The sequence below is a fragment of the Carcharodon carcharias genome, chromosome 13 (assembly GCF_017639515.1).
Source record: "Carcharodon carcharias isolate sCarCar2 chromosome 13, sCarCar2.pri, whole genome shotgun sequence".
Lineage (NCBI taxonomy): Eukaryota > Metazoa > Chordata > Chondrichthyes > Lamniformes > Lamnidae > Carcharodon > Carcharodon carcharias.
The window spans coordinates 129717521-129743569 of record NC_054479.1 but is presented as its reverse complement, the minus strand read 5'-3'; the positions used below and the strand labels follow the sequence as shown (position 1 = coordinate 129743569).

At 40.8% G+C, this 26049-nt stretch overlaps 2 protein-coding genes across 2 annotated transcripts in view; both read left to right on the top strand.

Annotated features, from left to right (window-relative positions):
- The window catches only part of LOC121286156 (leucine-rich repeat and guanylate kinase domain-containing protein-like), a 56443-nt gene extending 48890 nt beyond the window's left edge, over positions 1 to 7553 (top strand). The window contains exons 10-11 of the mRNA XM_041203137.1: positions 4977 to 5083; positions 7382 to 7553. Of these exons, the coding sequence (XP_041059071.1) occupies positions 4977 to 5083; positions 7382 to 7553 (279 nt within the window). The remainder of the gene's footprint in view (positions 1 to 4976; positions 5084 to 7381) is intronic.
- A 2728-nt stretch (positions 7554 to 10281) lies between these two features.
- The window catches only part of lrguk (leucine-rich repeats and guanylate kinase domain containing), a 122802-nt gene continuing 107034 nt past the window's right edge, over positions 10282 to 26049 (top strand). The window contains exon 1 of the mRNA XM_041203136.1: positions 10282 to 10404. Within this exon, the coding sequence (XP_041059070.1) occupies positions 10316 to 10404 (89 nt within the window). The 5' untranslated portion in view covers positions 10282 to 10315. The remainder of the gene's footprint in view (positions 10405 to 26049) is intronic.

The following is a 26049-nucleotide window of genomic DNA, read 5'->3' as shown; positions in this document are numbered from 1 at the left end:
TGGAAAAATGTGGATTATTTGGAAGAGTCAGCATGGATTTGTTAAAGGAAAATCATGCCTAACTAACTTGATGGAGTTTTTTGAAAGGGTAACAGAGATGGTTAATGAGAGCACGGCTGTTAATGTGGTGTATATGGACTTCCAAAAGGTGTTTGATACAGTGCCACACAACAGACTTGTGAGGAAAGTTATAGGTCATGGAATAAAAGGGACAGTAGCAACATTGACACAAAATTGGCTGAGGGATGGGAAACAGAGATTAATGGTTAATGATTATTTTTTGGGCTGGAAGAAGGTTTGTAGTGGAGTTCCCCAGGGGTAGGTATTGGCACTCTTGCTTTTCCATATATATATATAGAAATGATCTAGATTTTGGTGTGCAGGGGACAATTTCAGAATTTGTGGATGACACAAAACTTGGGAGAATTGTAAACTGTGAGGAGAACAGTGTAGAACTTCAAAAGGACATCGACACATTGGTGGATTGGGCAAATAGGTGGCAGATGAAGTTCAATGTGGAGAAGTGTGAGGTGATACACTTTGGTACAAAGAACATAGAGAGACAGTATAAAATAAAGGGTAATATTCTAAAGGGTGTGCAGAAGCAGAGAGACTTGGGTGTATATGTACATAAGTCATTAAAGCTGACAGGACAGGTAGAGAGAGCTGTTCCTAAAGCATACAGTATTCTAGGCTTCATTAATAGGGGCATAGAGTACAAGAGCAGGGAGGTTATGATAAACTTATATAACACACTGGTTAGTCCTCAGCTGGAGTATTGTTTCCAGTTCTGGGCACCACACTATAGGAAAGATTTGAAGCGTTGGAGAGAGTGCAGAAGAGGTATACGAGAATGGTTCCCGGGATGAGATATTTCAGTTATGAGGAAAGTTTGGAGAAGTTGGAACTGTTTTCCTTGGAGAGAAGACTAAGAGGAGACTTGATAGAAGTTTTCAAAATCATGAGGGGTCTGGACAGAGTAGATAGGGAGAAACTGTTCCTGATTGTAAACGGGTCGAGAACCGGGGGCACAGTTTCAAAGCGTTTTGCAAAAGTAGCAAAAGCGAATGAGAAAAAACCTTTTCACACAGCGAGTAGTTATGGTTTCGAATGCACTGCCTGGAAGTGTGGTGGAGGCAGGTCCAACTGAGGCATTGAAAAGGGCATTGTTTCTATTTAAATACTCACCCAGTGTGCAGTGTTATGGGGAAAAGCCAGGAGGTTGGCACTAAGTTAAAATGCTCAGAGATCCAGTGCAGAAATGATGGGCTGAATGGCCTCCTTCTACACGTAACAATTCTGTGATTGACCATTACCTTTGTTTCCTGTCGCTGAGCCAATTTTAAATCCACTTCACCACCTTCCTGTGTATCCCATGGGATATAGCTATCAGGGAAAAATGAACAGGCTTCTTTCTTTCGAAAAAGAAGGCTCAGGGTGATCTGAAAGAGGTCTTTAATTAATGAAAATATATTTGATAGGGTAGATACGGAAAAAATGCTTCCTTTTATGAGAGAAACCAAAACTCTAGACCGTAAATATAAGATTCTCACCAGTAAATCCAATAGGGAATTCAGGAGACATATCTTTATCCTGAGAATGCACTGCCACAAAGTGTAGTTGAGGCAAATAGCATAGATCTATTTAGGGGAAAACTGGATAAGTACATGAGGGCAAAAGGAATAGAAGATTATTCTGACAGGGTTACATAAAGAGGGGCAGTAGGAAGCTTGTGTGGAGTATAAAAGCCAACATAGACTGGGTGAGCCGGATGGCCTGTTTCTGTGCTGCAGATTAAATGTAATATTAAGATTTACTATTCAATCTAAAAAAGTGAGCATTGACATTACTATGTTGGCCAAAGAGTTTGAGGCATGGTGAGATTTAGAGGGTTTTACAGTAAACAGTCTATTTTCTCAGGAAACTGCATTTATTTGAACAGTCTTTATGAACTATAACAAACTCGTCATTAAATATACATCAAAGCCTCCTGATAAAAGCAGGATTATTTCTTCAGCAAAACGTAGTGAGTGGAGGATAGATAATGCAAATTGTGTGTAAACTCAATCTCAGTCACTTACAGCAGTGGAGTCCATTAGTGTGATTGATGGGAGAATTACCCAATCATCTACATTCTGGCCAGGATTTGTGTCACTATAGGCAACATAAATCTAATTATCTACCTTCTTTATTTACAAATAGTCATTTGGTAGTACAGAACTTGAGTATTGCTGTAAAAAGAGACATGTTGTCTAAGTTTTTCATCTTCACTCATCAGGACAGATCGCAAGATTACCAACAATAAAGGGAACAAAATTTAAACTGCTTGAGAAGAGAGCGCTGATTGGTTGGCATTGCCATGGAGAATGTAGCAGGGAGCAGACAGGTTACGTCTGATTGGTCAAGGCATTGCCCAATTATCAGTTGGGCTTGCAGTGCGGCTCACTCATGCATGCTAGAAGCCATTTATGTTCACACACAGGCCCCTGTCCTTTGCAGACAGAAGGAGCATTTCCATGCATTGCACCTTTTGCAACTAAACAAAAGCTTGGCAGTTAACTGTTCCTTGCTGCATTCTCTATGGCAACACCTCTACCAATCAGAACTGATTTTTTAGGCCCTACTAGTAGCTGAACTTGAGGTAGAGAGGGCCTGAAAATACTGGTGCTGACTGGCGTGCCTGTTTCCTAGTACTGGCTATTTTTGCAGAGGTGGATTCGGGGCCAGCAAGGCTACAGGCCTCCATGCAGTGGGTAGCCGATTAGGGTAGTTAAGGGCCTAATTAAAGCCAATTAAAGGAGGCAGACTTGGATTTTCCAGTTGGCCTCTAGTTTTCCACACTAGCTAACAGCAGACTTCCAGGCAAGCTTAGAGGCCCTTCCTGCCTGCCTGGGCATGCGTGCAGCCACAGGCTGCCATGTAGAGGGCTCCCCCCACAGTGGTGGCCTGGCTGCTGTATCTTTTTTATTTCAAGATTTTAAAAAGTTAGAGAGAGTTGAAGCGTGCTCTCTGTTACTTACCATCCATTACAGCCTGCTACTGTGCTCAGACTGGAAGGCCTCTGATTGTCCTTCCAACTTTGAGAGCCTGCGCACCACCCTTAACTGGACAGAGAATCCAATCACCAATTAAGGGGATGCTCCTGTGAAAATCCAAGCCACTGACTGTTTCCCCTGGGAGAAAATTCAGGACCAGAAACAGTGCTGACTTCCATTCCTATCCCCGGAGGGAAAATCCAGCCCATAGAGTCATTTCAACACAAAAGGAGGCCCTTCAACCCATCAAGGTAGTGTCAGGAAGCTATTAATGCATAAAATGTTCTTGGAAATTTTTTAAAATCGAGGTTTAGTCTGTGGATGCGTCTGTGTATGTCTTAATTGGATTAAAGACTGCTAGTCTGGGTGCTTTGATGTATACTAGTTTTGAAATGTAAACAGAGGTAGAGGTACATTTTGTTGAATAAAGCATTCGAGAGTGGGAGTGAAATTTTGCACCTAGTTAGGAGACACTACTCAATGTGTTTATTTTACTAATAAAATTGGTACTATGAAAGGGATTTTATTGTTAGAAGAGGTGGAGTTCAAACGGCCTGATGATACAGTGAAAATTTACATCCAAGAGAAGTGCTGGGTATAACAGAAAGCAATTTTGTGTGTACAGGGCAGAGGCATGTAACATCAAAACAGCTGTAAGCCTACAACTGTCTGCAAAGAATTTGTAAGGTTTTGAATTTGTAAGGTGAAAATGCTTTGCCTGGTGTCTGGTCAAAGTCTATGGGTTGTTGTTGTCTTATTGGAGATTAGTTTGGGAATTTGTTAAAAAGTTATGACAGTAATAATTTACAGCCATATGTATGTTTAACTTGTATAAATTAATAAATGTCTCGTGCAGTTTGATATAAACACCTCTCAAGAACTGGTGGTCTTATTCCTGAACTTAGAGGGACATCTCAAACATACCACTTGAAAATATAGGTAATGACAATTGCTTAAAGTTCCCCTGTGGGATTTTAAATAACTCAGCCTTTAAAAACTGCTTGTCATTACAGGCCCATCAGCCCATTAAGTCCATGCTGACTCTCTGAAGAACAATTCAATTCCAGACAGGAATTGAAGCTGCTAAAATATCCATGGCCTCCTGCTGCCTCTGTTGGACAGGAAATCAACTTGTTGGAGTGATTTCCTACTGGACACCAGCTCCAGGTTAAAATCCGTCCCATTGTAATTTTCTACACATCATGATATGAGGAATACAATGACAAATATTCATTGGATGTAATGCACATGAATGTGTTTTTCTTTGCTTGTCCTTAGGATGTGGGTGGTGCTGCAAGGCTGCATTTATTGCCTGTCCCTATTTGCCCTGAGGAGGTGGTGTGAGCCTCTCCTCGAAACACTGCAATGTGTGTGGATATGATGTGCTCACAATGGTGTTAGGTGGGAATTCCAGGATTTTGACCCAGTGATGGTGGTGGAATGGTGATGACATATATTAAAGGATGGCGTGTGACTTGCAAGGGAACTTGGAGACGTTGCTGTCCCCATGACATTGTCCTTATTCTTCATGGTGGTAGAGGCCACAGGAAAGAGTTTAGTCAACTTTAAGCACATAGCAAAACACTTTTATATGAAGGGGTAAATTTTCCATGGACACACTGGCAGAAAGGCATAATGCACTGATCAGCATCAACATCGGGAAATCCTGTCCATAATTTTGTGATGTGCTCAAGTTGCAACTGAACTTCTGTATCACCAACCGGTCTTTGGAAAATTTGGGCCTGGATCTCAAGCAGCATATTTTAATTCTGTTTTCTTAATATTTTTACATCGAAGGTAGGTTGAAAGCTTTGTCATATTGGTGTAGAGTTGTACTAATTGTTTATACATAAGCTAAGAGTAATAATTCTGACACTCTTGGTGGCGCAGCAATATAATGGATTGTGAAAAATATATTTACACCAGCTTTTTCTCTCCCAGGTTCTGGCAATCAATAAATATGACCCTCCGGCTGAAGTGGTAGCTGCCAACAATCACATGACCCATATTATGTATAGTTTTCAGCAGCAACAAAGGATCTATGACAGGTCCGTATAATGTCCTTGACTGAAAATGTGTTCTTCACCTGTAGAGGGTGCTTAAACATTGCAAACTCTTAAGCCTGAGGACTGGAACTTGAAGTAGTCTAAACCTTTAATGCCTTTGCTCATTAAAAGACCTCTTCCACTTTTAGTTGCTACTCCATTTTGTTTTTATGAAGCATTTTGGATTATTACATTTTGATGAATTATTCTCAATGAAGGTAATAAGGCATGGTTAGGTGACTTTTGAAACATTCCAAGCCTATTAAGCCTGAAAGGGCATATATTCTTGCTCATTGTTGCTGAATTAAAATTATGGTCCTGAATTTCCACGGGCTTTCTGATGCACTTCTGCCTTAAGTCCACTTGGAGTGCAGTGAGAGGACTGGGCAGATGCATGTAAATTATATTCAAATGAGGGGAATATGGCCTCTGTCATTTGCATCCTCAGAGTAGAAGCCAGGGAGCCGGTGTTGGGGAGAGGATCAATATTTTTTAAATTTATAAATAAAATTTTCCATTACCTGTCATTCTTTTATTCCCGGCATTTATATCATTATGATTGGATGATGTGCAACATTCATACGATCATAGGAACAGACGGAAGTCATTCAACACTCCATCCAACCCTGAGTCTTTCTCAGCGTTCAGTTGGAACATGGTTGATTTGTCTCTCACTGCCATCTTGGTTCTGTAACTCTTAATACTTGACAAAAAAAAAACGATAAACTCAGTTTTGAAATTTTGAATTGACCATTCCGTAATACATTTTGTATGTTTGCTGCTTGAGGAAGGTAGTTTTCTATACAATGTCATGGAGATATTAAAAGTGTGATCTTTGAGCGATGCCAAATAATTTGACTGCAATTTGCCAACAGCTATTTTCCCTTCTGTATTTTTGATTCCAAGCATTCATCTCTTTAGAGCATCCTTCACCTACTGCAGGGAAGACATACTTATGCTGCTTGGCTTTCGACGCTTAGCCCAAACCATCTTAACTACTGTCTGAAATTATGGGAAGAGAACAATAGGTTTCTTCTTTTTTAATTTCATTGCTTTTTATTCTCCAACGTTCTTAGACAATCCATTCAAGGACGAACAGACCAGACGTTTTTGCAAAATAGCTGTTTCTCACAGCTGCACTGGATTATCAGTGCCTCAAATGCACAGTAAAAATGCATTTTTAACCTCTGACTGATCTGTCAACTGTTATATATTGCCCAAGTGTTTTATGGCCACTAATTGTAGATGTACTTGGTCCTCTACCACTTCTCAGTTTATTTATTATTTATTTAGCGAATGCAAATCACTGAAGTCAAGCGATAGCCTCCTCATTTGCTGAGTTTAAAGTGATTAGTCCGCCACTTAGTTTGTAGAGGGGACATTCCTCAGTAATGTGCAGCGTTGTTTGTGTCTTTCCACAAGTGCATAAGGGGTTTGTACTGAGGTCCCAGCTGTGGAGGTTGGCTGCACAGGGGCCCTGGCCTGTCCTGAACCTATTTAGCAAGGACTACTCTTTCCATGATAGTTCAAAGCCTGCCATTCAACAGATGGGGTTTGTCACAAGGAACTTGTTAGTAACTTCATGTGTTTCCCATTTCTTGATCCAAAGGATGTCTGCTGTTAGATCTTGCTCAGGAAGGGTGCTCCATATGGGGCGCTGAGATGGAAGATGGGCACCAGGTGGGTTGAACAGGTCATTGTGGAGTGACAAATGAGATGAAGCACGGATGCTCTCATTCAGCTTGTGAGTTTTCGTCAGTTAGCAGATGTGCGGTAGAATGATGTTTGCAAGGACAGGAAGCCAGGGGAGGGCTGTTGAGCTGAGCGTTCCAGCTATGATGTGCATTGTTGCATTCAACTGAGTGTTAACAAGATGTGTGATTACCTTTACCAGACCGGTGCACAGTACTCCTCTGCTGTGGTGTTATGATAGGGGAAGTGCTGAGGTCTGGAATGTTGTGGCAGCAGCACCCCACATAGATCCAGCAAGTTTGGTTTATGGGTTGTTTCTGGTTTTGACCTTTACTGCAGTTTTCTTTAGATGTTCCCAGAAGGACAGAGTCCTATCAAGAGTCACTCCCAAGTATGTTGAATTGGGATCATGCTTTAGCCAAGCTCCTCTTCTGTTCAGAGTCAAAACTTCCTTCAAGAATGTAAGCTACATCTCACACCTGCACTCCAATCCCTGTGATACGTAGTGATTGACAGGTCAAAATTAATTACATGCAGTGCTGATATCAGTCTGTCTCATGGCTCTAATGTTGAATTACTGTGGCATTTTGCTATGCAATTCTCTTTTAGCACTGGCATTGTGGAGATGGAATACACTGGAAACGGTTTTAGAGAGATTCGGTGTGAGATGCCATGTGCTGCAGTAGTCCGTCCACTTTGTAATGTCTTTGTTAAGGATCTGGTCCAGAGTGCAGAAGGATGGAGCTTGGGTGGCACAAAAGATGTCATCAACACAGATTAACTTGCGGGACGTGGCTGTTGGCAGGTCATTTGTATATACGTTGAACAGGGCTGGGGCTAGCACTGAGCCCTGTGATAGTCTGTTGGTCTGTCTTCTCCATGCACTCCTTCCTTGTCCAAAGTGGACTCTGAATCATCTGTTGCGAAGGAATGTTTCAACAGCTGTGCTGACCTCGGTTGGAAGCGTTCCTGACAGCTTTAGGAACAGGGCGGTGTGCTACACTGTATCGTAAGCAGCTGTGAGGTTCAGTGGCACTATGCCTGTCTTCAGATTCTTTTGGAAGTCATTTTTGATGTCGGTGGTGAGTGTCAGAACTTCTCAGGTGGTGGCCACATTCATGTGCTTTTCATAGGCTTACATAACCTCCTAGTTTACCCTCAATGTAACTCCAATACACTGTATTACCTCTGCTGTTTATTCCAAACTTTCTTCACTTCAGACCTTGTATTATCTGCAAACTGAAGCAAAACTTGTCTCAAGTCAATTTTAATTGAAATTTTGGTTGAAACTGAGGTTTAAAAATTGGCTGCAGGTCATCAAAAGGCCCATTACTACATCTGAGTAGCCAAGCTCCTCTTCTGTTCAGAGTCAAAACTTCTTTCGAGAATGTATGCTACATCTCACACCTGCACTCCAATCCCTGTGATACGTAGTGATTGACAGGTCAAAATTAATTACATGCAGTGCTGATATCAGTCTGTCTCATGGCTCTAATGTTGAATTACTGTGGCAAAAGTGTTGAGACTCATCCATCAATAAAATACTTCAGAACGCAATGATGAGTGTGATTGATTCCACTGTCAGCCAGTACTTTTGAGAAACTGTCTTATTTTCTAACTGACGTAGGTCAGCACAAACCACAAAATTGGGTGGCTGCTGGTCTTATTCAGCTGGATTGACAGCTTTCGCTATGATGCTAACAGCCAAATCAGCAGACTTTGGCCCTGGTCCATGGACCTGAAAATGACCCTAGGGACTGGTTGAACAACCTTCAAGTCAGAAAATATGCTTCAAGAACCAATTTCTGGGCCATTGCTATTTGCCACTGCAGGAAACCTGCAGTGAACATCACCATAGGGTTGACATTGTCAACAGTAAGCAATTTTACCCACACACACAAAAAACATTTTAGGGTCATCACTTTCCATCCTAGCATTTACTGTTTTTATCCATAACAGCCAATGTGCTGTCCACAGATGTATGAAATGGTTGTCTGATGCATTCATCAGCTTTAAGAGCAATTTTCTTTCCTATTAACTAATACCAGAAACATGGCATGATTGCCTAATATCACCACACTGCAACATTTGCCAAGTATAAGAGCCCCTAGATGGTGGCCAGCAGGTCCTTGCTCCTCATCTGGCACCACTTCATGCTTCTCCTCATTGTGCTCTGTGACTTGCCTGCTGTTTAGCTCAGTAACTGCATCCTCTGAGATGTGTGTAACTGTGTTTGGCTTACAGATATTAGAGTCATAGAGTATAGCCTTGTACAGCACAGGAAAAGGCCCTTTAGCCCATTGTGCCCGTACTGGCCATCAAGCACCTATCTATTCTAATCCCATTTTCCAGCACTTGGCCCATAGCCCTGTATGCTATGGCATTTCAAGTGCTCATCTAAATACTTATTAAATGTTGTGAGGGTTCCTGCCACTACCACCCACTCAGGCAGTGTGTTCCAGATTCCAATCACACTCTGGTTGAAAACATTTTTCCTCAAATCCCTTCTAAACCGCCTGCCCCTTATCTTAAATCTATGCTCTTGGTTATTGACACCTCTGCTAAGGGGAAAAGTTTCTTCCTATCTATGCCTCTCATAATTTTGTCTACCTCTATCAGGTCCCCCCCCTTAGCCTTCTCTGCTTTAAGGAAAACAACCCTAGCCTATCCAGTCTCTCTTCATAGCTGAAATGCTATGAATTTGGGAAATCCCAGAAAATTAGCTTTGCTTGAAACCAGTCAGCATGATACTTTCAGCATAGATGTTTGACCTATTTCTCTGATCCCACAGTGTATGTACTTTGAGAGACTCAAGATAATAATGCTGTATCAGGCCATAAAATAAATGTGCCAGCACAAGGATCTGGATTGTGCTTAAGCATTCATTTAAAAAAAAATCAAAACTTATTTACATCAATCAATGTTTTTTTTTCAAATTCTCACTGGCTGGCATCTAGAATGTTTCTTGTGCGTTTCCCAGGCTAAGCATACTATTGAATAGCTTAATTTTGGTTCCCTGCACCTCTTGGGGCTCATCAGTTTCTTTGTCAGACCACTGCTGGGACTACAGGCAGTTCCCGGAGAAGCAATGTCATGGATGCTTGACTCCAGGTAAGCCCAGGAATTTTGGACAGGACTGCCTGGCAGACTCCAGTGAGGGCATGGGAATGTCATGATTACTAGGCCAGTGGGGAGACTTAAAGTGGGGGGAGGTACGATCTTGTAGAGGGGGATGCCTTTTATGAGCAGAAGGGACCCACTGTTTTAGTGATATTGATTGGGAGATAAATGTTGGCCAGGACATGAGAGAATTTCCTTGTTTTTCTTCGAAACAGGGCTGTGGGAACTTTTACACCCACCCTAGAGGCCTCAATTTAATCTTTCATCTGAAAGACACTATGTATAGGAAAATGTTCCTGAATGTTTGGTTCTCTCACACTCCTGCTACTTCACTTGTTTTAGAAGTTCTGACAGGAGCTTTCTCAGAACTTTTGACTTGTTTTTCTCTGCAGCACCTTGCCTAACTTTGATATTCCATATCCCATGCTGGTTCTGGTGGGGCCGCAGGCTGGTGGAAAACGAGAACTAGCTCACATGCTTTGCCGAGAATTCAGTGACTATTTTGGATACTGGTAAGTACAGACAAATAGTGATGGTTGTTCGTCAGTACTCATGAAATAATAAGTAAATGATTTGTAAAAACAAAAAAAAATGTAGTCTGTGGTACAACTTCCTGCCATTTCATTGGTGTTCTACATTAATCCAAGCAATATCTTTACAATGCTGTGAGGGTAGAAGATGAATGGCTCTGAATATGGCACACATTAAGATCGAACAGCATTTGAAAATGCAAAATGCGAGTGTGGAGTAGAGTTGCTCAATCTTGTTCTCTTCCCCCATGCCTGTTCTGTTATTTTAAAATTTCTTCATGAGGAACAAATCCTGATCATCCAATTACAAAATAGGTTGGAGTGAGATAATCTGATCCTTTCATCACCCTGTTCCATAAATAAGTCTAGACAGAAAGGACTTAAATTTATATTAGGGATGGGCAATAATGCTGGCCTTACCAGTAATGTCCATATCCCATGAAGGAATAAAAAGTGATATGTGATCACCAAAGATGCAGTATAATATATCATTTGAAAGACAACACCTCCAACACTGCTTCAGTATTGCACTGATGTGTCAGCCTGAAAATGTACAGAAGCCCTGGAGTGGGGTTTGAAGCCTCAATCTTCTGTCTCACCAACTGAGCCAAGTTGACATTGGAGAGGAGATGAGACCTAAATATTAGACAAGATCTGACCCAATCCAAAAATGCAAACTCATGTCCCTTACATGTGCTAGTTTTATGGTGAGACTTGCAAGGGGTCAGTTTCTTGTCACTGTCAGCTCATAGCACTGATGCATTTAAAGAGAAGCTAGATAAACATGAGGGAAAATGGAATAGAATGTTCTGCTGATAGGGTTAGGCAGAGTGGTGGGTTGCCCTGAGAACTGTGGTAAGCCACCTTGGTAAAACCCCTGCAGCAACAATTTTCTTACAGTGGAGAATGGTCCAGTTGGGCCAAAAGGACTGTTTCTGTGCTGTAGGTTTTATGTAATATAATTGCACTCCAGTATGAATTGTGGATGGAGCCACAGCTAAATTGGTCACTTCATTTAGTTGGTAAGCAATAATGACATATTAAACAATGCTAATACGTGTCACACAAGAGTGAACCAACTATTGTATGAATTGCGCAGGTGCACGAGTGATACAGGAGACCATATTAGATTTTGGGTGGGAGAAGACTATTGAATCGAAGCTGCCCATTCAGATACCCCCTTTCCTCCTGTAAGATGTAAGATGTTATAATTATAGATATCTGATGGAGTTTAGAGCTGGGTGAAGGAATAATTTCATGGGCAGGCTAAGTGAACCCATTTAGGAATGGTATTTGATGCATTAATACTAAGTATTCTATTTCTACTATAAATATAAGTGGAACATGGATCTAAGTAATTTCATTATTACATCAGTACCATTACAGTCTATTGTAAATACAAATCTTGTTTTATATGAAATGGCTATCACCTCTCTCCAGAAAATCAAGTGAATGGTGATTAAAGCTAACAGTTATAAGCAAGTACTGCTCCAATAACTGCTCAAATACTTGAATAGTTCTTGTGTACGTTTTGGCACTTTTAACAAGTTTAAGCCGGGAGAGAGGGAGAGGGTAATTGAGAGCGAGAGACCCTTTTTGCCCCTACTCCTTTTCAAAATTAATTTTTATTTGAACATTCTCAGTCACAATATAAGAGGATTTCAGACAATGACTTCGACAAATTACCAAGGTAAACTGCTTTAGGTGCATGAATTGTGTTGGTTATGTGTCAATGTAAAGCGATAAATTACACAACTGGAAAAAATTACACTTGTGGTACACCCACACATGTGAACTATAAAAAAGATCTTATTTCGCTGAACAAAAAGATCTCTCATTGAATGGACAGTTTTTCTGTGTCAATTGAATGCTCCGCAAAGTTTATTTCTGAAGGTTAGGTTGTTTACCTGCTTTTTCTGATTTTGACATGTTCAAACCCTCACATTCCCTCCCTTCTTCCTTTCTCTCTCTCTCTCTCTCTCTCCCCCCATCCACCCCTTTTCTCTCTTCCCTCCTAATCCCCCAAATGGTACCTGTAAAAGTGACCAAAAAGCCGCCAGACTATCATTGAAAACCCAACAGGTTCACTAATTTCCTTCAGTGAAGGACTGTCTCTGTGCTGTACGTTTTATGTAATATAATTGCACACCAGTATGAATTGTGGATGGAGCCACAGCTAAATTGGTCACTTCATTTAGTTGGTAAGCAATAATGACATATTAAACAATGCTAATACGTAAAAAAAGTGTCTAAACTGCTTATGCGCAAACAAGGTTTATATATTTTGCAGCAACTCTTCATAGTATCTCTCAATTTTTACAGTGCAAATAAATCCTACTTTGAAACACACAACATTAAAAGTTTACTAGGTCTGGCCTAGGTGTCACTCCAATCCCACGCCAATGTGCTTGAATCTTAACTGACCTCAGAAGTGGCCACTAAGTTGTATCAGACTATAGAAAAACTGTGGTTAGATAATAAATGTCTTACTAGCGAGCCACTAAACTGTAAGAAAATTGCTATTGCAGGGGTTTTACCAAGGTGGTTTACCACCAGTTCTCAGGGCAACTAGCGATGGGCAAAAATTGCCAGCTATGCAAGCCATATCTATACACCAACAAATAACTAAAAAAACAATTGAAAAGCTGGTCATTCAGAGCTGCTGCTTCTCATGCTTCAAACCTTAGGTTAGATACATTAGCTTTGGAAGGTATTTCCAATTTTTCAATTACTAAATATGTACTGCACAGGGAACCGGAAAATTGAGGGAGAAAATTAAGAAATAACTTAAAAATGTTCTAACTTTTAAGCTTGTGCTTATTCCAGATAACAAAAACCTATTTGTGTTCTCCAGTATAATGTATGTACCTTGGGCGTCTCACAATGGGGAGAATTTTACCCTCATCAGGGGGATTGTGCGGGGGCAGGCGGGAACAGGCACTAACCCAATCGGGTCCGCGCTGCTATTTTACATGGCGCTCTCTGTGCGTGCGAAAGAGCGCAGAAATGTCCTAGGCACAGAGGCTCCCTGAGCCGACTTGGCTGTGCGCCCGCTGAACTGAAAATCTAAATGACATAAGGCGATGTCGGGACGCACGCCTGATGTCATCCCACGTCATTTTACTCCTCGGCGACCAGGATCCACCCCCCACTCACCCAGCTGAAAGTTCTGACCAATGGAAAAGAGAAGATGGATGAACCTTGCCATGCTACATTGTTGGCAAATACAGTAGTGGTTAGTAATCCAAAGGTCAAAGAAAGAAAGTATTAAATATTTTCTGCAAGATTTACCATAAAACTAACAGAGCAAATACATTTGCAGCCCTATAATAGCAGAAAGAGAAAGCATAGATATATTCTAATAGCAAGAAAATAAACCAAAATATATCACATATGTAATATAAGGATCTGGCACATAAAGAAAGGTTTAACGTGGGACTAAGTACGGTACTGCCCACACAGTGATATAAGAGAACACATGACCCACACCTTGGGGTCAACGTAGTGTTGGACAGAGCCATGTGAAGAAGCCAGCACAGAGACAGCTCCTAGCTTAGACCTTTACTGTACCTATGTGTATAGTTTCTAGTAGTTAATAAATGTTTATTGTTAAACCACCTACGACTATGAATACCTTAATAAGACCTACCGAACTATGCCCAAAACCTTACAACATAATGGCAGCGAATGAAACAACTCAACAATTTAAGAGACTGCAGACAAAAATTAAAACCCTGGAAAACTGAGGAAAAAAATCAAAGAAATATTCTGACCTGAAGAAAAGCTCAAGAAGTGAAGGGGAAGAAGGAATTGCCAGAGAAAAGCTCCATAGAAAATCTTCGAAGCTGGAGGCAGTAATTAAATTCCTCACTGCAGCAGAGGACTCCATTGAATCCCGTGGAAGTCCAGCTTCAATACCCAGAGTGTGCAGAGTCAGCAGACCTAGCAAGGATGAGCTAAAAATTTAAAACTCCAGTCCTGAAAAAATTAAATACTGCAGTGGTCATAAATTGCTTTTTAAATCACAGGCCGAGAAACCCAATTCCCAAGTTGGCGCCAGAACATGTGGCAGCAGAGCTCACGCTGAACAAAGAAACAATAATTAATTGAATAATCGCTACTGAGTAGGCAGCTTTAAAAATCCAGGATAAGCCAAGATTCGATGCTTCCAAGAACAGAGAACATTGTGCTAAAGTGGGGAAAACTCTAACCAGTTGAACCAGGCAGCCATTGTTGAAAAAATTTAAATGCTGAGATCGCGAATGCCATTACTGCTGGACTCTGCCAAAACTGGCAAGCGTGCAAAAACCTTTGTTGCAGAAGCATATGGTGATGGCACCATGAATTTTTGGAAATCTCTTAAAGCTGAACCTGCAATGTAAAAATTTTAACCATGGATCAGAAATCCACTCTTTCAGATCAATTTGGATTTATCCAGGGCCCAGATCTATCACAAAATTGGGGACCCTGGAGAAAGAGATTCCTTAGATACACGATTGCTTCAAGTCTGGATAAATAGACAGCTGAACAGGTGAAAACACTCTACTTTCTGCGGTAGGCCCAATAGCCGATGCCATAGTAACTACACAAGGAATCAGTGAATCATCTGCAAAACTTGATGAAGTTTTCAAATCATTCGTTGTTTATTTTAACCTCAGAAGCAACAAAATCCTTGAAGGGGCTATATTTAATAAACATGTCCAGCAGCCAGGAGAACCTGTTGACTTCTTCATTACTGAGTTGTACAGAATGGCTGAAGGCTGTGACTATGGTGACCTGAAGTCTGAGCTAATCAGGGATAGAATAGTTATAGGAGTGGTGGACGACACACTCTCAAACATGCTGCAAGTGAAAGAAGATCTAACCCCTGAGAAAGCATCCAAATTGTCAGGCAATCTGAAATCCATTTGCAGCACAGATCCATATTAAGGGGAGAAAGCAAATCATGGTACAAAGTAAACCTCACTGTCTGGTTAGTGAAACAGCACAGAAATAGGGACACTCCAGGCCAAGGGAGGCAATACCCTAACTGACCAGCAGAACAACCATGCCAATGCTGTGGAGCAAAGCACCCCCATAGATGTGATCAATGTCCGGCAATTTCAGCCCAGTGCTTTCAATGTAACTGACTAGGATATTTCAGGAGGCTGTGCAAAGCCTAAACATTAAAATGCATAGAAAATCCCAAGAGGATTCATAACTTCAATATAGCACACCAAGAGCACACACAACCATGCTTCTTGGTGAGGTCAAAGATCCTGGATTTTCATTCTGGAATGTGGACGTCTCTGTTAATGGCCATCTCACAAATGTTAAATTGGATACAGGAGCCAGTGTTACAGTCCTATTGGACAGAGAGCTGTGGCTAATAGACCTCTGGCTACGAATAACAGATACACCACTTTATGGGCCCGGAGGAAACTGACTTCTGGTCATAGGCACGATTCTGGAACCAATAAGGCATGGCAGCAAACAAATCTTCAAGCTGATGTATGTCATCTGTAACCAGTCTTTTTCTCTCTTGAGCAGGGATGTCTGTGAAGTCCTGAATTTCCTTAAAACAGCAGAAGATGTCAAGACAATCACTGTCATAAATTATGACAGAATTGCAAGTTTCCGAGAGCTCCAACAAGAAAGATTCTCTTGACTGGGACTTCAGCTCTGAATTGCCTTCTCTCTTTGCAGACCAGGTTTGCCCACTTTCGTTATAGGTGCCAGAAGCCCCTCATTGGCCAGGCCAGCCATCCACTCAGGTGGTTACCACAACACCTCGAGTTGATGACAATCAAGAAAGGAACCAGCAACATGAAGAGTCTCAACCTCCAATCCAACACCAATTAAAGAGATAAACCCTAAGACCACAGAGCAGACATTGCAATCCCCAACTAGTATGACAGTGCCACAAACGATGATGGAACCAAGTTGCAACCATCCATTGATGAAAGCACAACACAGACAAACGCAAAGGTGAGCATGCTACCAAGTCACACCGCATGAAGGAAGAGGAAAAAAGCACTATAGAGTGGAGCCCAGAGTTCATGTGCCCCATAAGGTATGTGATAGACCAACTGCCATTTATCACTACACTTGGGGAATCAACAAAGAGCGTTTTGATGTCAAAGAACAGAAAAAGAGGATGAAAAGTCAGCCAGGTGCCAGAACAACCTCTGATTCAACAAAATTTATCTGCAGTGACAGAGCCTACCACTCCTTTGACAGTAGTGAGAAAAAGATATGGAAGGGTTACAGGGCCTATGAATGTAGGGATTTTGCAGGGGTGTCAGCGAGATGGCGTAATTGTACTGATGTAATACATGGGATATACTGGAATAACTTGTAAATACATTGGATAAAGACTTGAGGGAGGTGTAGTATAATAGTCTGGCACATGAAGGGTTAATGTGGGATTGAATACAGTGATGTAAGATAACACATGACCCTCACCTAGGAGTCAGTGTCGTATTGGACAGAGCCGTGTGAAGAAGCAAGCATAGTGATAGCTACTAGCTTAGAACTTTACTGTACCTTTGTAGTTTCCAGTAATTAATAAAAACTTACCATTGAACTACCTAAGAATTCCTATGAAGGCCTACCAAATTACACTCAACACCTTACAACAAAATAAATATGTTTTAGCCCATATTAGCCAGCTTATACTGAAAGCCCACTATTGGCATACAGAATTTTATCTAAGAAAAGTCAGGTACAGGAAATCATCTGTTTTATTGAAAATCAGGGGGTGAACTTGTCACTACACCAAAGATTATGATGTTGAGCAGATGGTTGTGCAAGTGCGTTAAGATGCTTTGTAACATATTTTGTGTGGTTGAAATGAAATATGGGGCCAGCAGAAAATGGAAGCACTAAAATTAATTAAAACAGTCAGCAGGGTGCAGTGGTATGAATGACATAGCAGATGACTAGGATTTTTTTTCTTTATGATTGTGCTGTTAATTTTTGATCAGTACTAACTTTTTATAGTGCACTGTGGCAGGAATCAGTTCTCTCTGATTTTGCTTCCTTGGTAATCCCATTTTCTGGTTCGTTTAGTATCTGTGGTTAATTGTTTAGTTCCTTTATTTCCCATGCTACTTATTATTTGCCCGTATTGGAAAGGCGTTTCACTGTGTTCCTGTGCCATTGGCCAGCTGAAACAATAGGGAGCATGATAAAGTGAAAACAGAACATAGGATCAGGAGTAGATATTTGGTCCCTGAGCCTTTTCCACTGTTCAGTCAGATCAAGGTTGATCTGTGACCTAAATCCTGATACTGAGTGGCTGTAGGACATCCTTTGCGGGGAGGGAGATCAGCCAGATGTCGTGGTCCACATTGGTACCAACGACATAGGTCCTGGAAGCTTATTTCAGGGAGTTAGGAAGGAAATTAAAAAGCAGGACCTCAAGAGCAGTAATCTCAGGATTACCCCCAGTGCCAAGTGCTAGTGAGCATAGGAATAGGAGGATTGATCGATTGAATACATGGCTGGTGTAGGAGGAAGAGCATCAGATTTCTGAGGTATTGGGACCGGTTCTGGGGCAGGTGGGACCTGTACAAGCTGGACAGGTTACATTTTAACAAGATTTGGGCTAATATACTTGCAGGGAGATTTGCTAGTGCTGTTGGAGGGGGGGGTGTTGAAACTAGCTTGTCAAGGGATTGGGAACCCGAGGGGTGGCCCAAATTGGAAGAAAGTAAAGTTGGTAACAGCAAGTAGTAGTGAGACTAGAAGGAAGGAGAAACAAAGCAGAGCATTGAGTATGTTTCAAATGCGGAATGATGTCAAAAAGACAAAGTTAAGGGCACTCTACCTGAACACACGCAGCATTCGCAATAAGGTAGATGATCTAAAGGCACAAATCGAGGTAAATGGGTATGATATAATTGCCATTATGGAAACATGGCTGTATGGTGACCAAGACTGGGAACTGAATATTCAAGGATGTTCGACGTTTAGAAAGGACAAATAAGAAGGGAAAGGAGGTTGAGTTGTGCTGATAATAAGGGATGGGATCAGTGCATTAGTAAGGGAGGATCTCAGATTGGAAGAATAATGTGTGGAATCTGTTTGGGTGGAGCTAAGAAACAGCAAAGTGCAGCAGACATTGGTTAGAGTTGTTTATAGGCCACCAAACAGTAGTGGTAATGTGGGGCATGCTATTAATCAGGAGATGAGAGAAGCATGTAGCATGGCAATACAGTAATCATGGGGGACTTCAGTCTGCATATAGACTAGGTAAACCAATTGAGCACTAATGCTCTGGAAGATGAGTTTCTGGACTGTATTAGGAATGGTTTTCTAGAGCAGTATGTTGAGAAGCTGACTGGGGGACAGACTATTTTAGATCTAGTATTATGTAATGAGAAAGGGCTAATTAATAATCTTGTTACAAAAGAACCTTGAGGGATGAGTGACCACAATATGATAAAATTTTACATTATGTTTGAAAGTGAAGCAGTTCACTCTGAAGCAAGGGTATTAAAGTTGATTAAAGGAAATTATGAAGGCATGAGGGACAAATTGGCGGAGGTGGATTAGGAAAATACATTAAAAGTTATGACTGTACATAGGCAATGGATAATCTTCAAATAACTATTACATAGCTTACAGCACCCATACATTCCTTCAAGGTACAAAAACCCCAAAAAGGTCAGTCCACTGTGGCTGACAAAGGAAGTTAAGGATTGTATAAGATTAAAAGAAAAGTTGCCAGAAGTAGTAGTAAACCTGAGGATTGTGAGGCTTTTAGAATACAGCAAAGGAAAACCAAGAAACTGGTAAAGAAAGGGAGAATAGAATATGAATGCAATCTAGCAAAAAACAAAAACAGACTGTAAAAGCTTTCATAGATCTGTAAAAAGGAAGTGTGTGGCTAAGACAAATGTGGGTCCATTACAGGCAGTCAGGAGAATTCATAATGGGGAATAGAGAAATGGCAGAGAAGCTAAATGATTACTTTGTGTTTGTTTTCACTGAGGAAGATACAGGAAAGCTCCCAGATTTAGAGATCCAAGGGACTAGGGAGAATGAGGAGTTGAAGGAAATTATTATAAGTAAGAAGGCTGCATTGGAGAAATTCATGGGAGTGAAAGTTGATAAGCCCCTGTGACCTGGTATTCTGCATCCCAGAATTTTGAAAGAGACTGCTATAGAGATTGTGGATGCATTGGTGATCATTTTTCAAAATTCTATAGATTCTGGAATGGTTCCTAAAGATTGGAAGGTAGCAAATGTCACCCCACTATTTAAGAAGGGAGGGAGAGAGACAACCGGGAACTACGGACCTGTTAGCTTTACGTCAGTAGTAAGGAAAATGCTAGAATCTATTATAAAGGATGTGATAAATGGAAACTTGGATAATCATGATCTGATTGGACGTAGCATGGATTTGCAAGTGGAAATTCGTGTTTGATGAACTTCTTGGAGTTTTTTGAGGATGTTACTAACAAAATTGATAAAGGAGAGTTGATGGACATAGCAAACTGGGGTTTTCAGAAGGCTTTTGATAAAGTCCCCCGCAGGAGGTTGATTAGCAAAATGAAAGCACATGGGATAGGTGGCAATATAATTGCATGGATTCAGGATTGGCTAACAGGCAGAAAACAGACAGTATGAATAAATGGGTCATTCTTGCATTGTGGCTGTGCCTAGTGGGGTACCGCAAGGATCAGTACTTAGGCCCCAGCTGTTCACAATATATATCAATAATTTGGATGCGGGGACCAAATGTAATATTTCCAAGTTCACGGGTGGTACAAAGCTAGGTGGGAATGTGTGTTGTGAGGAAAATGTAAAATGGCTACAGGAGGATTTGGACAGACTTAGTGATTGGGCAGATGGAATTATAATGCAGAAAAATGTGAGGTTATCCGCTTTGGTGGAAGGAACAGATGTGCAGAGTACTTCCTAAATGGTAAGAGATTGGAAAGTGTAGATGTACAAAGTGACGTGGGTGTCCTTATCCATAAGTCATTGAAAGTTAACATACAGCTGCAACAGGCAATTAGGAAGGCTAGTGGAATGTTAGCCTTTATCGCAAGAAGATTTGAGTAGAGGAGTAATGAAACCTTGCTTTAATTGTATAGAAGCTTGATTAGACTGCACCTGAAGTATGGTGTGTAGTTTTGGTCCCCTTACCTCAAAGGATATTATTGCCATAGAGAGGGTGCAACAAAGGTTCACCAGACTTGTTCTGGGATGGCGGGACTGTCTTATGAAAAGAGATTGGGGAAACAGGGCTTGTATTCTCTAGAGTTTCGAAGAGTGAGAGATGATCTCATTGAAATCTACAAAATACTTAAAGGAATAGACAGGGTGGTTGCAGGTAAGATGTTTCCCCTAGTTGGGGAGTCTAGAACCGGAGGACACGATTTCAAAATAACTGCGAAGCCTCTTAGGACCGAGATGAGGAGAATTTCTTTACTCAGAGAGTTGTGAATCTTTGGAATTCTCTACCTCAGAGAGCCGTGGAAGCTCAATCATTGAGTATGTTTAAGGTAGAGATTGATAGATTTCTGATTAACAATAACGTAAAGGGTTATGGGGATAGTGTGGATAAAAGGCAGTGATGTGTTCAATCAGCCATGATTGTACTAAATGGTAGAGCAGGCTTGACGGGCTGAATGGCCTTCTGTTCCTATGTTCCTATCCATGTACTTGCCTTTGCACCATATTCCTTAACACCTTTGGTTAATAAAAATCAGTCTTAAATCAGATTTAAAATTAACAATTGGACCAGCATCAACTGATGTTTTCAGAGCAGAGTTCCAGACTCCTACCATGCTTTGCATGCAGAAGTGTTTCTTAACTTCACTCCTGAAAGGCCTGGCTCTAATTTTTGGGCTATGTCTCCTTGTCTTAGATTTTCCAACCAGCAGAAATGGTTTCTCTCTATGTACCTCAGCCGTTCCCCTTAATATTTTAAAAGTTTATTCAAATCACACTTTAAACACCCAAATTCCATGGAACACAAGTCTAGTTAAGGTAATCTTACGATGTAATTTAACCCTTGGAGCCTAGGTATCATTTTAGTAAATCTATGCTCCATTTCCTCAAAGGCCACTATCCTTCCGAAGGTGTGGTGCCCAGAATTGAATGCCATACTCCAAGTGTGGTCTAACCAGGGCTTAGTATAACTGCAGCGTGATTTGTATTTTAGTCCTCTAGATATAAAGGTCAGCATTTCATTGTCTTTTAGATCATTTTCTGTACCTATCCATGACATTTTAGTTATTTGTGTACATGGACCTCTAAGTGTCTTTGGATGCCACTGTTTCTAGCTTTTCACTATTTAGAAAGTACTCTGATCTATCCTTTTTTAGTTCCAAAGCAGATGACCCCACACTTGCCTTTATTGAAATCCAATTGCCACAGTTTTGCTCATTCACTTAATATACAATCAGATTTAATCAATTCTAATAGTTTTGTAGCGTGCTGCATGTTACTCTATGTTTTGCCCATTCGTCTGTTGCTTCCAATTAAACAATTATGTTTCAACCTCATCTGACCAAGCAGTTTTCTTCTTGGACAGCTAGGGCACTTGTGGTTCCAGTGTCAATCAGCCATTTGTACAATTTCCTGTAACTTGACTTTTTAGTGTGATCTGGATCTCTCAGAATTACACTGTGAACCATTTAGATTTTCCCAGCATGCAGAAGAGTGATTCCAATGATGGAATTTAGTGCTCTGTGATTTATGACCAAGTGAAGAATTAGAATTTCAGTCACACTTTAATTTAGTGCATGTGAATCAAGAGATGGGATAAAAGAACATTCCAGCAGATGAAGAATAGCTCTGGTGGCTGTAAGTAAGGGCATGAAGATTTCCTCCAGTCAACATTGTCAGTAAAATCATAAACAAGGTCTTTAACATGACAATTTCAGTGAAGTACTACCCAGAGGTAATCCTCATGAATGTATTTACAATTTCAATATACATAATAGCCAAAGCAAATCTTCCCCTTGGAGGTTTGTAGGCTCAATGAACTCATGGCAACACTTGGAAAGTTTCCATTTTTATTTATTTTCAGAATAGTAATACTTCAACCTGAATATGGAATGTTCTTGCCCCCTACTGATGGCATTCAGCTAATGCTGTGTAGTCAAAGAGTCTGTGATCAGATTCAGATAGGGATAAACTGTTTCTTTCTAGTTTACCATCAGACATGTCAGTCAACACACACTGTATTTCCATTATATTGTATTAGATTGTCAGCAACCTTGAAACACAAATCAGTGGCAGCATTTTCAGTAAGTTTGCCTGGGCACTTTCGATTTCTGCTGAACTCCTCTGTCTTGGTTCTGAAAAGAAACTAGATTCGCACTATCATGTCAGTAATGGAAATGCACTTCTTTGTGGCTTGCCATGAGGCAAATTTGCCTGGGCTAGTCTTTGAATTCTCAACTGTGCTGTATTTGACCTTCATTCAATACTCCCATCTTTACTCGAAAGGATACATTTTCTAACTTTGCACTGCAGCTGGGGTGCCATCTGCACTGAGAATGCATGTATGAAATTCATGTGTTTGCTGAACAGAAACTTCCAACCAGCAGTAAATGACTATGAAATTTTGGGCATGCTCACCTGAATTTCTGCTGCATGTCTCTCCAACTTGAGCAATGTCAGAAAATGCTTTGGAATTTCTAAATGATCAAATATCACATCTAGAAGCTATTTTGATCAATGATTATCTGAGAACATAAAGACATAAGAAATAGGAGAGGAATACGCCATTCGGTGCATGCTCTGCCTTTCAGTAAGATCATGCTGATTTTCTACCTCAGCTACGTCTTCCCGCACTATCTCCAATTCCCTTGATTTCATTAGTATCCAAAAATCTGTTGATCTCTATTTTGAATATACTCAATGAACTCTCTGTGGTAGAGAATTCCAAAGGTATACAACTCTTTGAGTGAAGTATGTTCTCCTCATCAATCCCAAATTTAAAAAAAGGAAACCTTTAAAATTGGCAGGTGGGACCTGGAGGCGTCAGCCCCACATCCATTTCCAACAGATCCCATTTTTGCCGACAGGGAATGGGACAGATTGTGAATCATACAGGCGGGAAACCTAAACTCAGCAGAGCCATTTGAAATTAGTGCTGAATTCAAACAAGCCCCATTTTTGCTGTTCCAAAGGCACCTGTAGTGTGGGAATCACAAATTTATGGAGTGGACATAAACACTTGTTGTTAACTCCAATATTTGTATGTTGAAGAAAGAATGAGTCTGAAACCAGCCTGTACCTTAAGAACGATTTATTTCCAAGGCTGCAGAGTAAAAACACAGATTCTTCCAATTCCCTCCAACACCTTTTTATATTCTTGTAATGAAGTCCCAATACTTATCCAATTGGGTCAGTTGCTCTTGATTACTCACTTAAAGCATGTACTCTATTGCAGCACAGTTCCAACACTAACAGATTCCTTTCTTTGAGGAAAAAAAAACGAACACTTTCTTTTCAGACAAAAGAAATTAAAACTGAAGACAGAAATAAGTCACACATTTTCAAAACTCACATCCTGACTCATCCCTCTTCAAATACGTCCAATAATTTTTTACTACAAGCGGTCCTTTTGGTGAAACGTCGTGATAACTAATGGTTTGTACAACTCATTGGAGCTTAGAGATTTCTCCACCATTTGTTTTAGACTTGTTATATCAATTCGTTATCTTTTTTCACTCACACTCTTTGTGGAGTGCCTGTTATCCCAAAGGGATCGATTGTCAATATAACATTCTATTGGAACATTTTCTTCGTCATTTCCCTGAACGTTTTAAATAAGAAGAATGCCACGTCAACCTTCTCTATGAATGTGAGAGTCTCTGCAGCCAGGGTGCCCTTTACTACTCACCTTATTTTCTTGGTTTCCCAAGCCATGGGGCTACATTTTCACCCACAAGAAATATTATGAAACCCGCTGCACTTAAACCCATCATCAAGGTTTGAGTGAGAGGCGTCACTGAACACAATCAATTTTATATTCTTGGGGTCGCCCAAAGCTGAAAACTTCAGTACACATTCTCCATCTTTAACTTTATAATGTATTGCTTGCGTGTAAGATATCCTGGACCTTGGGATGTTTCAGTATAGTACTCAGTTCAAGAACATCAAAACTTGCATCCGGCCTCATCTGTGTGCCCAGCCAATTTAATTGTCCAATGAGGTTTCCCAGCTGCTCTGTCCCATCTTTGAAAGCATCTGCATGCTTTTGTGAGGACTTAGCCTGATTGACTGCGCTAGGGCTAACACTTTCTAAATACGATTGCTGGTTTTAATTAACCTCAGACCTGTGCTGCTTTACTTCTAATCTAATATATTTAAAGGCCTATTAGCCTGACTCCCAACCTTAAAGTCTGCTCTAATCCTGTCAATAACTTTGTTTTGAAACTCACCAGTGCCACCCATAGGAAGTCATCAACATGCATCTTGAAGATGCTCGCAAGTGTCCCACCGTGGTACCAATAAAATATGAGAGGATCTGCCTTTAGTTGGAGACAACCCAACTTAATAACATTGATCGAACTGAAAAGTACCACTCTCTGGAAGGATCATTTAAACCATATATGCGCTTATTCAACTTCCAAAGTTCTCCCTCTACCTCTGGTGCCTTCTTAGGAGGTTTGAGAGACCTTCCCTCTGGAGGTGATCCCCCTGCAGAAATGCAACTTTAATACCTATGGACTTACATTCTCATGAAAATGTTGCCAAAAGGGCCAAAATAAATTCACAATTACCTTCCCTGCTGTGGGTGAATCCACTTGGACGACTTTATCTGCTGAGCATTCTTCAAATCCGCAGGCTACTAGACTAACCTTGGCCTCATAAGTTCCATCCAGTAAGACCTTATCTATGCCTACCCACCTTTGTGATGATGCTGGCTGACCCCTATTTGGGACTTCTGAATACACACCATATGCCCTCCAACTATCCAGCTCCCTCTGTTTAGCCTCCCATATAGCTTTATCCCCTAACTTCTTAACTATTACAAAAACCCCTTGGTTATGAGGACCTCTGCTTCTGCTATGTTGTTGTGATGGTTCAACATTCTCCACTCTACTATGTAGTCGAGACAAGCTGCAACCCTTGCTTGCCTGTTGAAGCCTTTCCAGGGTCCTGCTGTTTTCTTAAAATGCAAATTTAATTCACATCTTATCTACTGACTCTTAGACTCTAGCTCACTTTTTAGCATTTCAAATACTCTTGTTACACCTGACTCTTCTAATAATTTCAACCTTGCAGTCTATTTGACACTAATTCAATTAAATCAGTCATACAAACATAACCATGTACACTCACCCATAAACCTACCGTACAATATTCCACAACATTATTATGAAAAATATCATAGTTTTGTAACACTTGTTCACCAAATTTTCATCCCCAGAAGTTAACAAGATTGTTTGGACTCCCCAACAAGAAACATCTGGCTTTCTCATTGGCAGGCAGTATTGGCCTGATTGTGTAAAATGCAGATCGACGGTTTTTCCTAACACAATTGTCATTCTTTGTGTCTAATTTCATCTATGCTTTATTAATTGAAGATTTGCTCAACAATAGAGGTATCAGACTAGAGACCACATCAGTTCTGATGAAGAGACTGATCCCAGCTATCTTGCATGGGAGGAT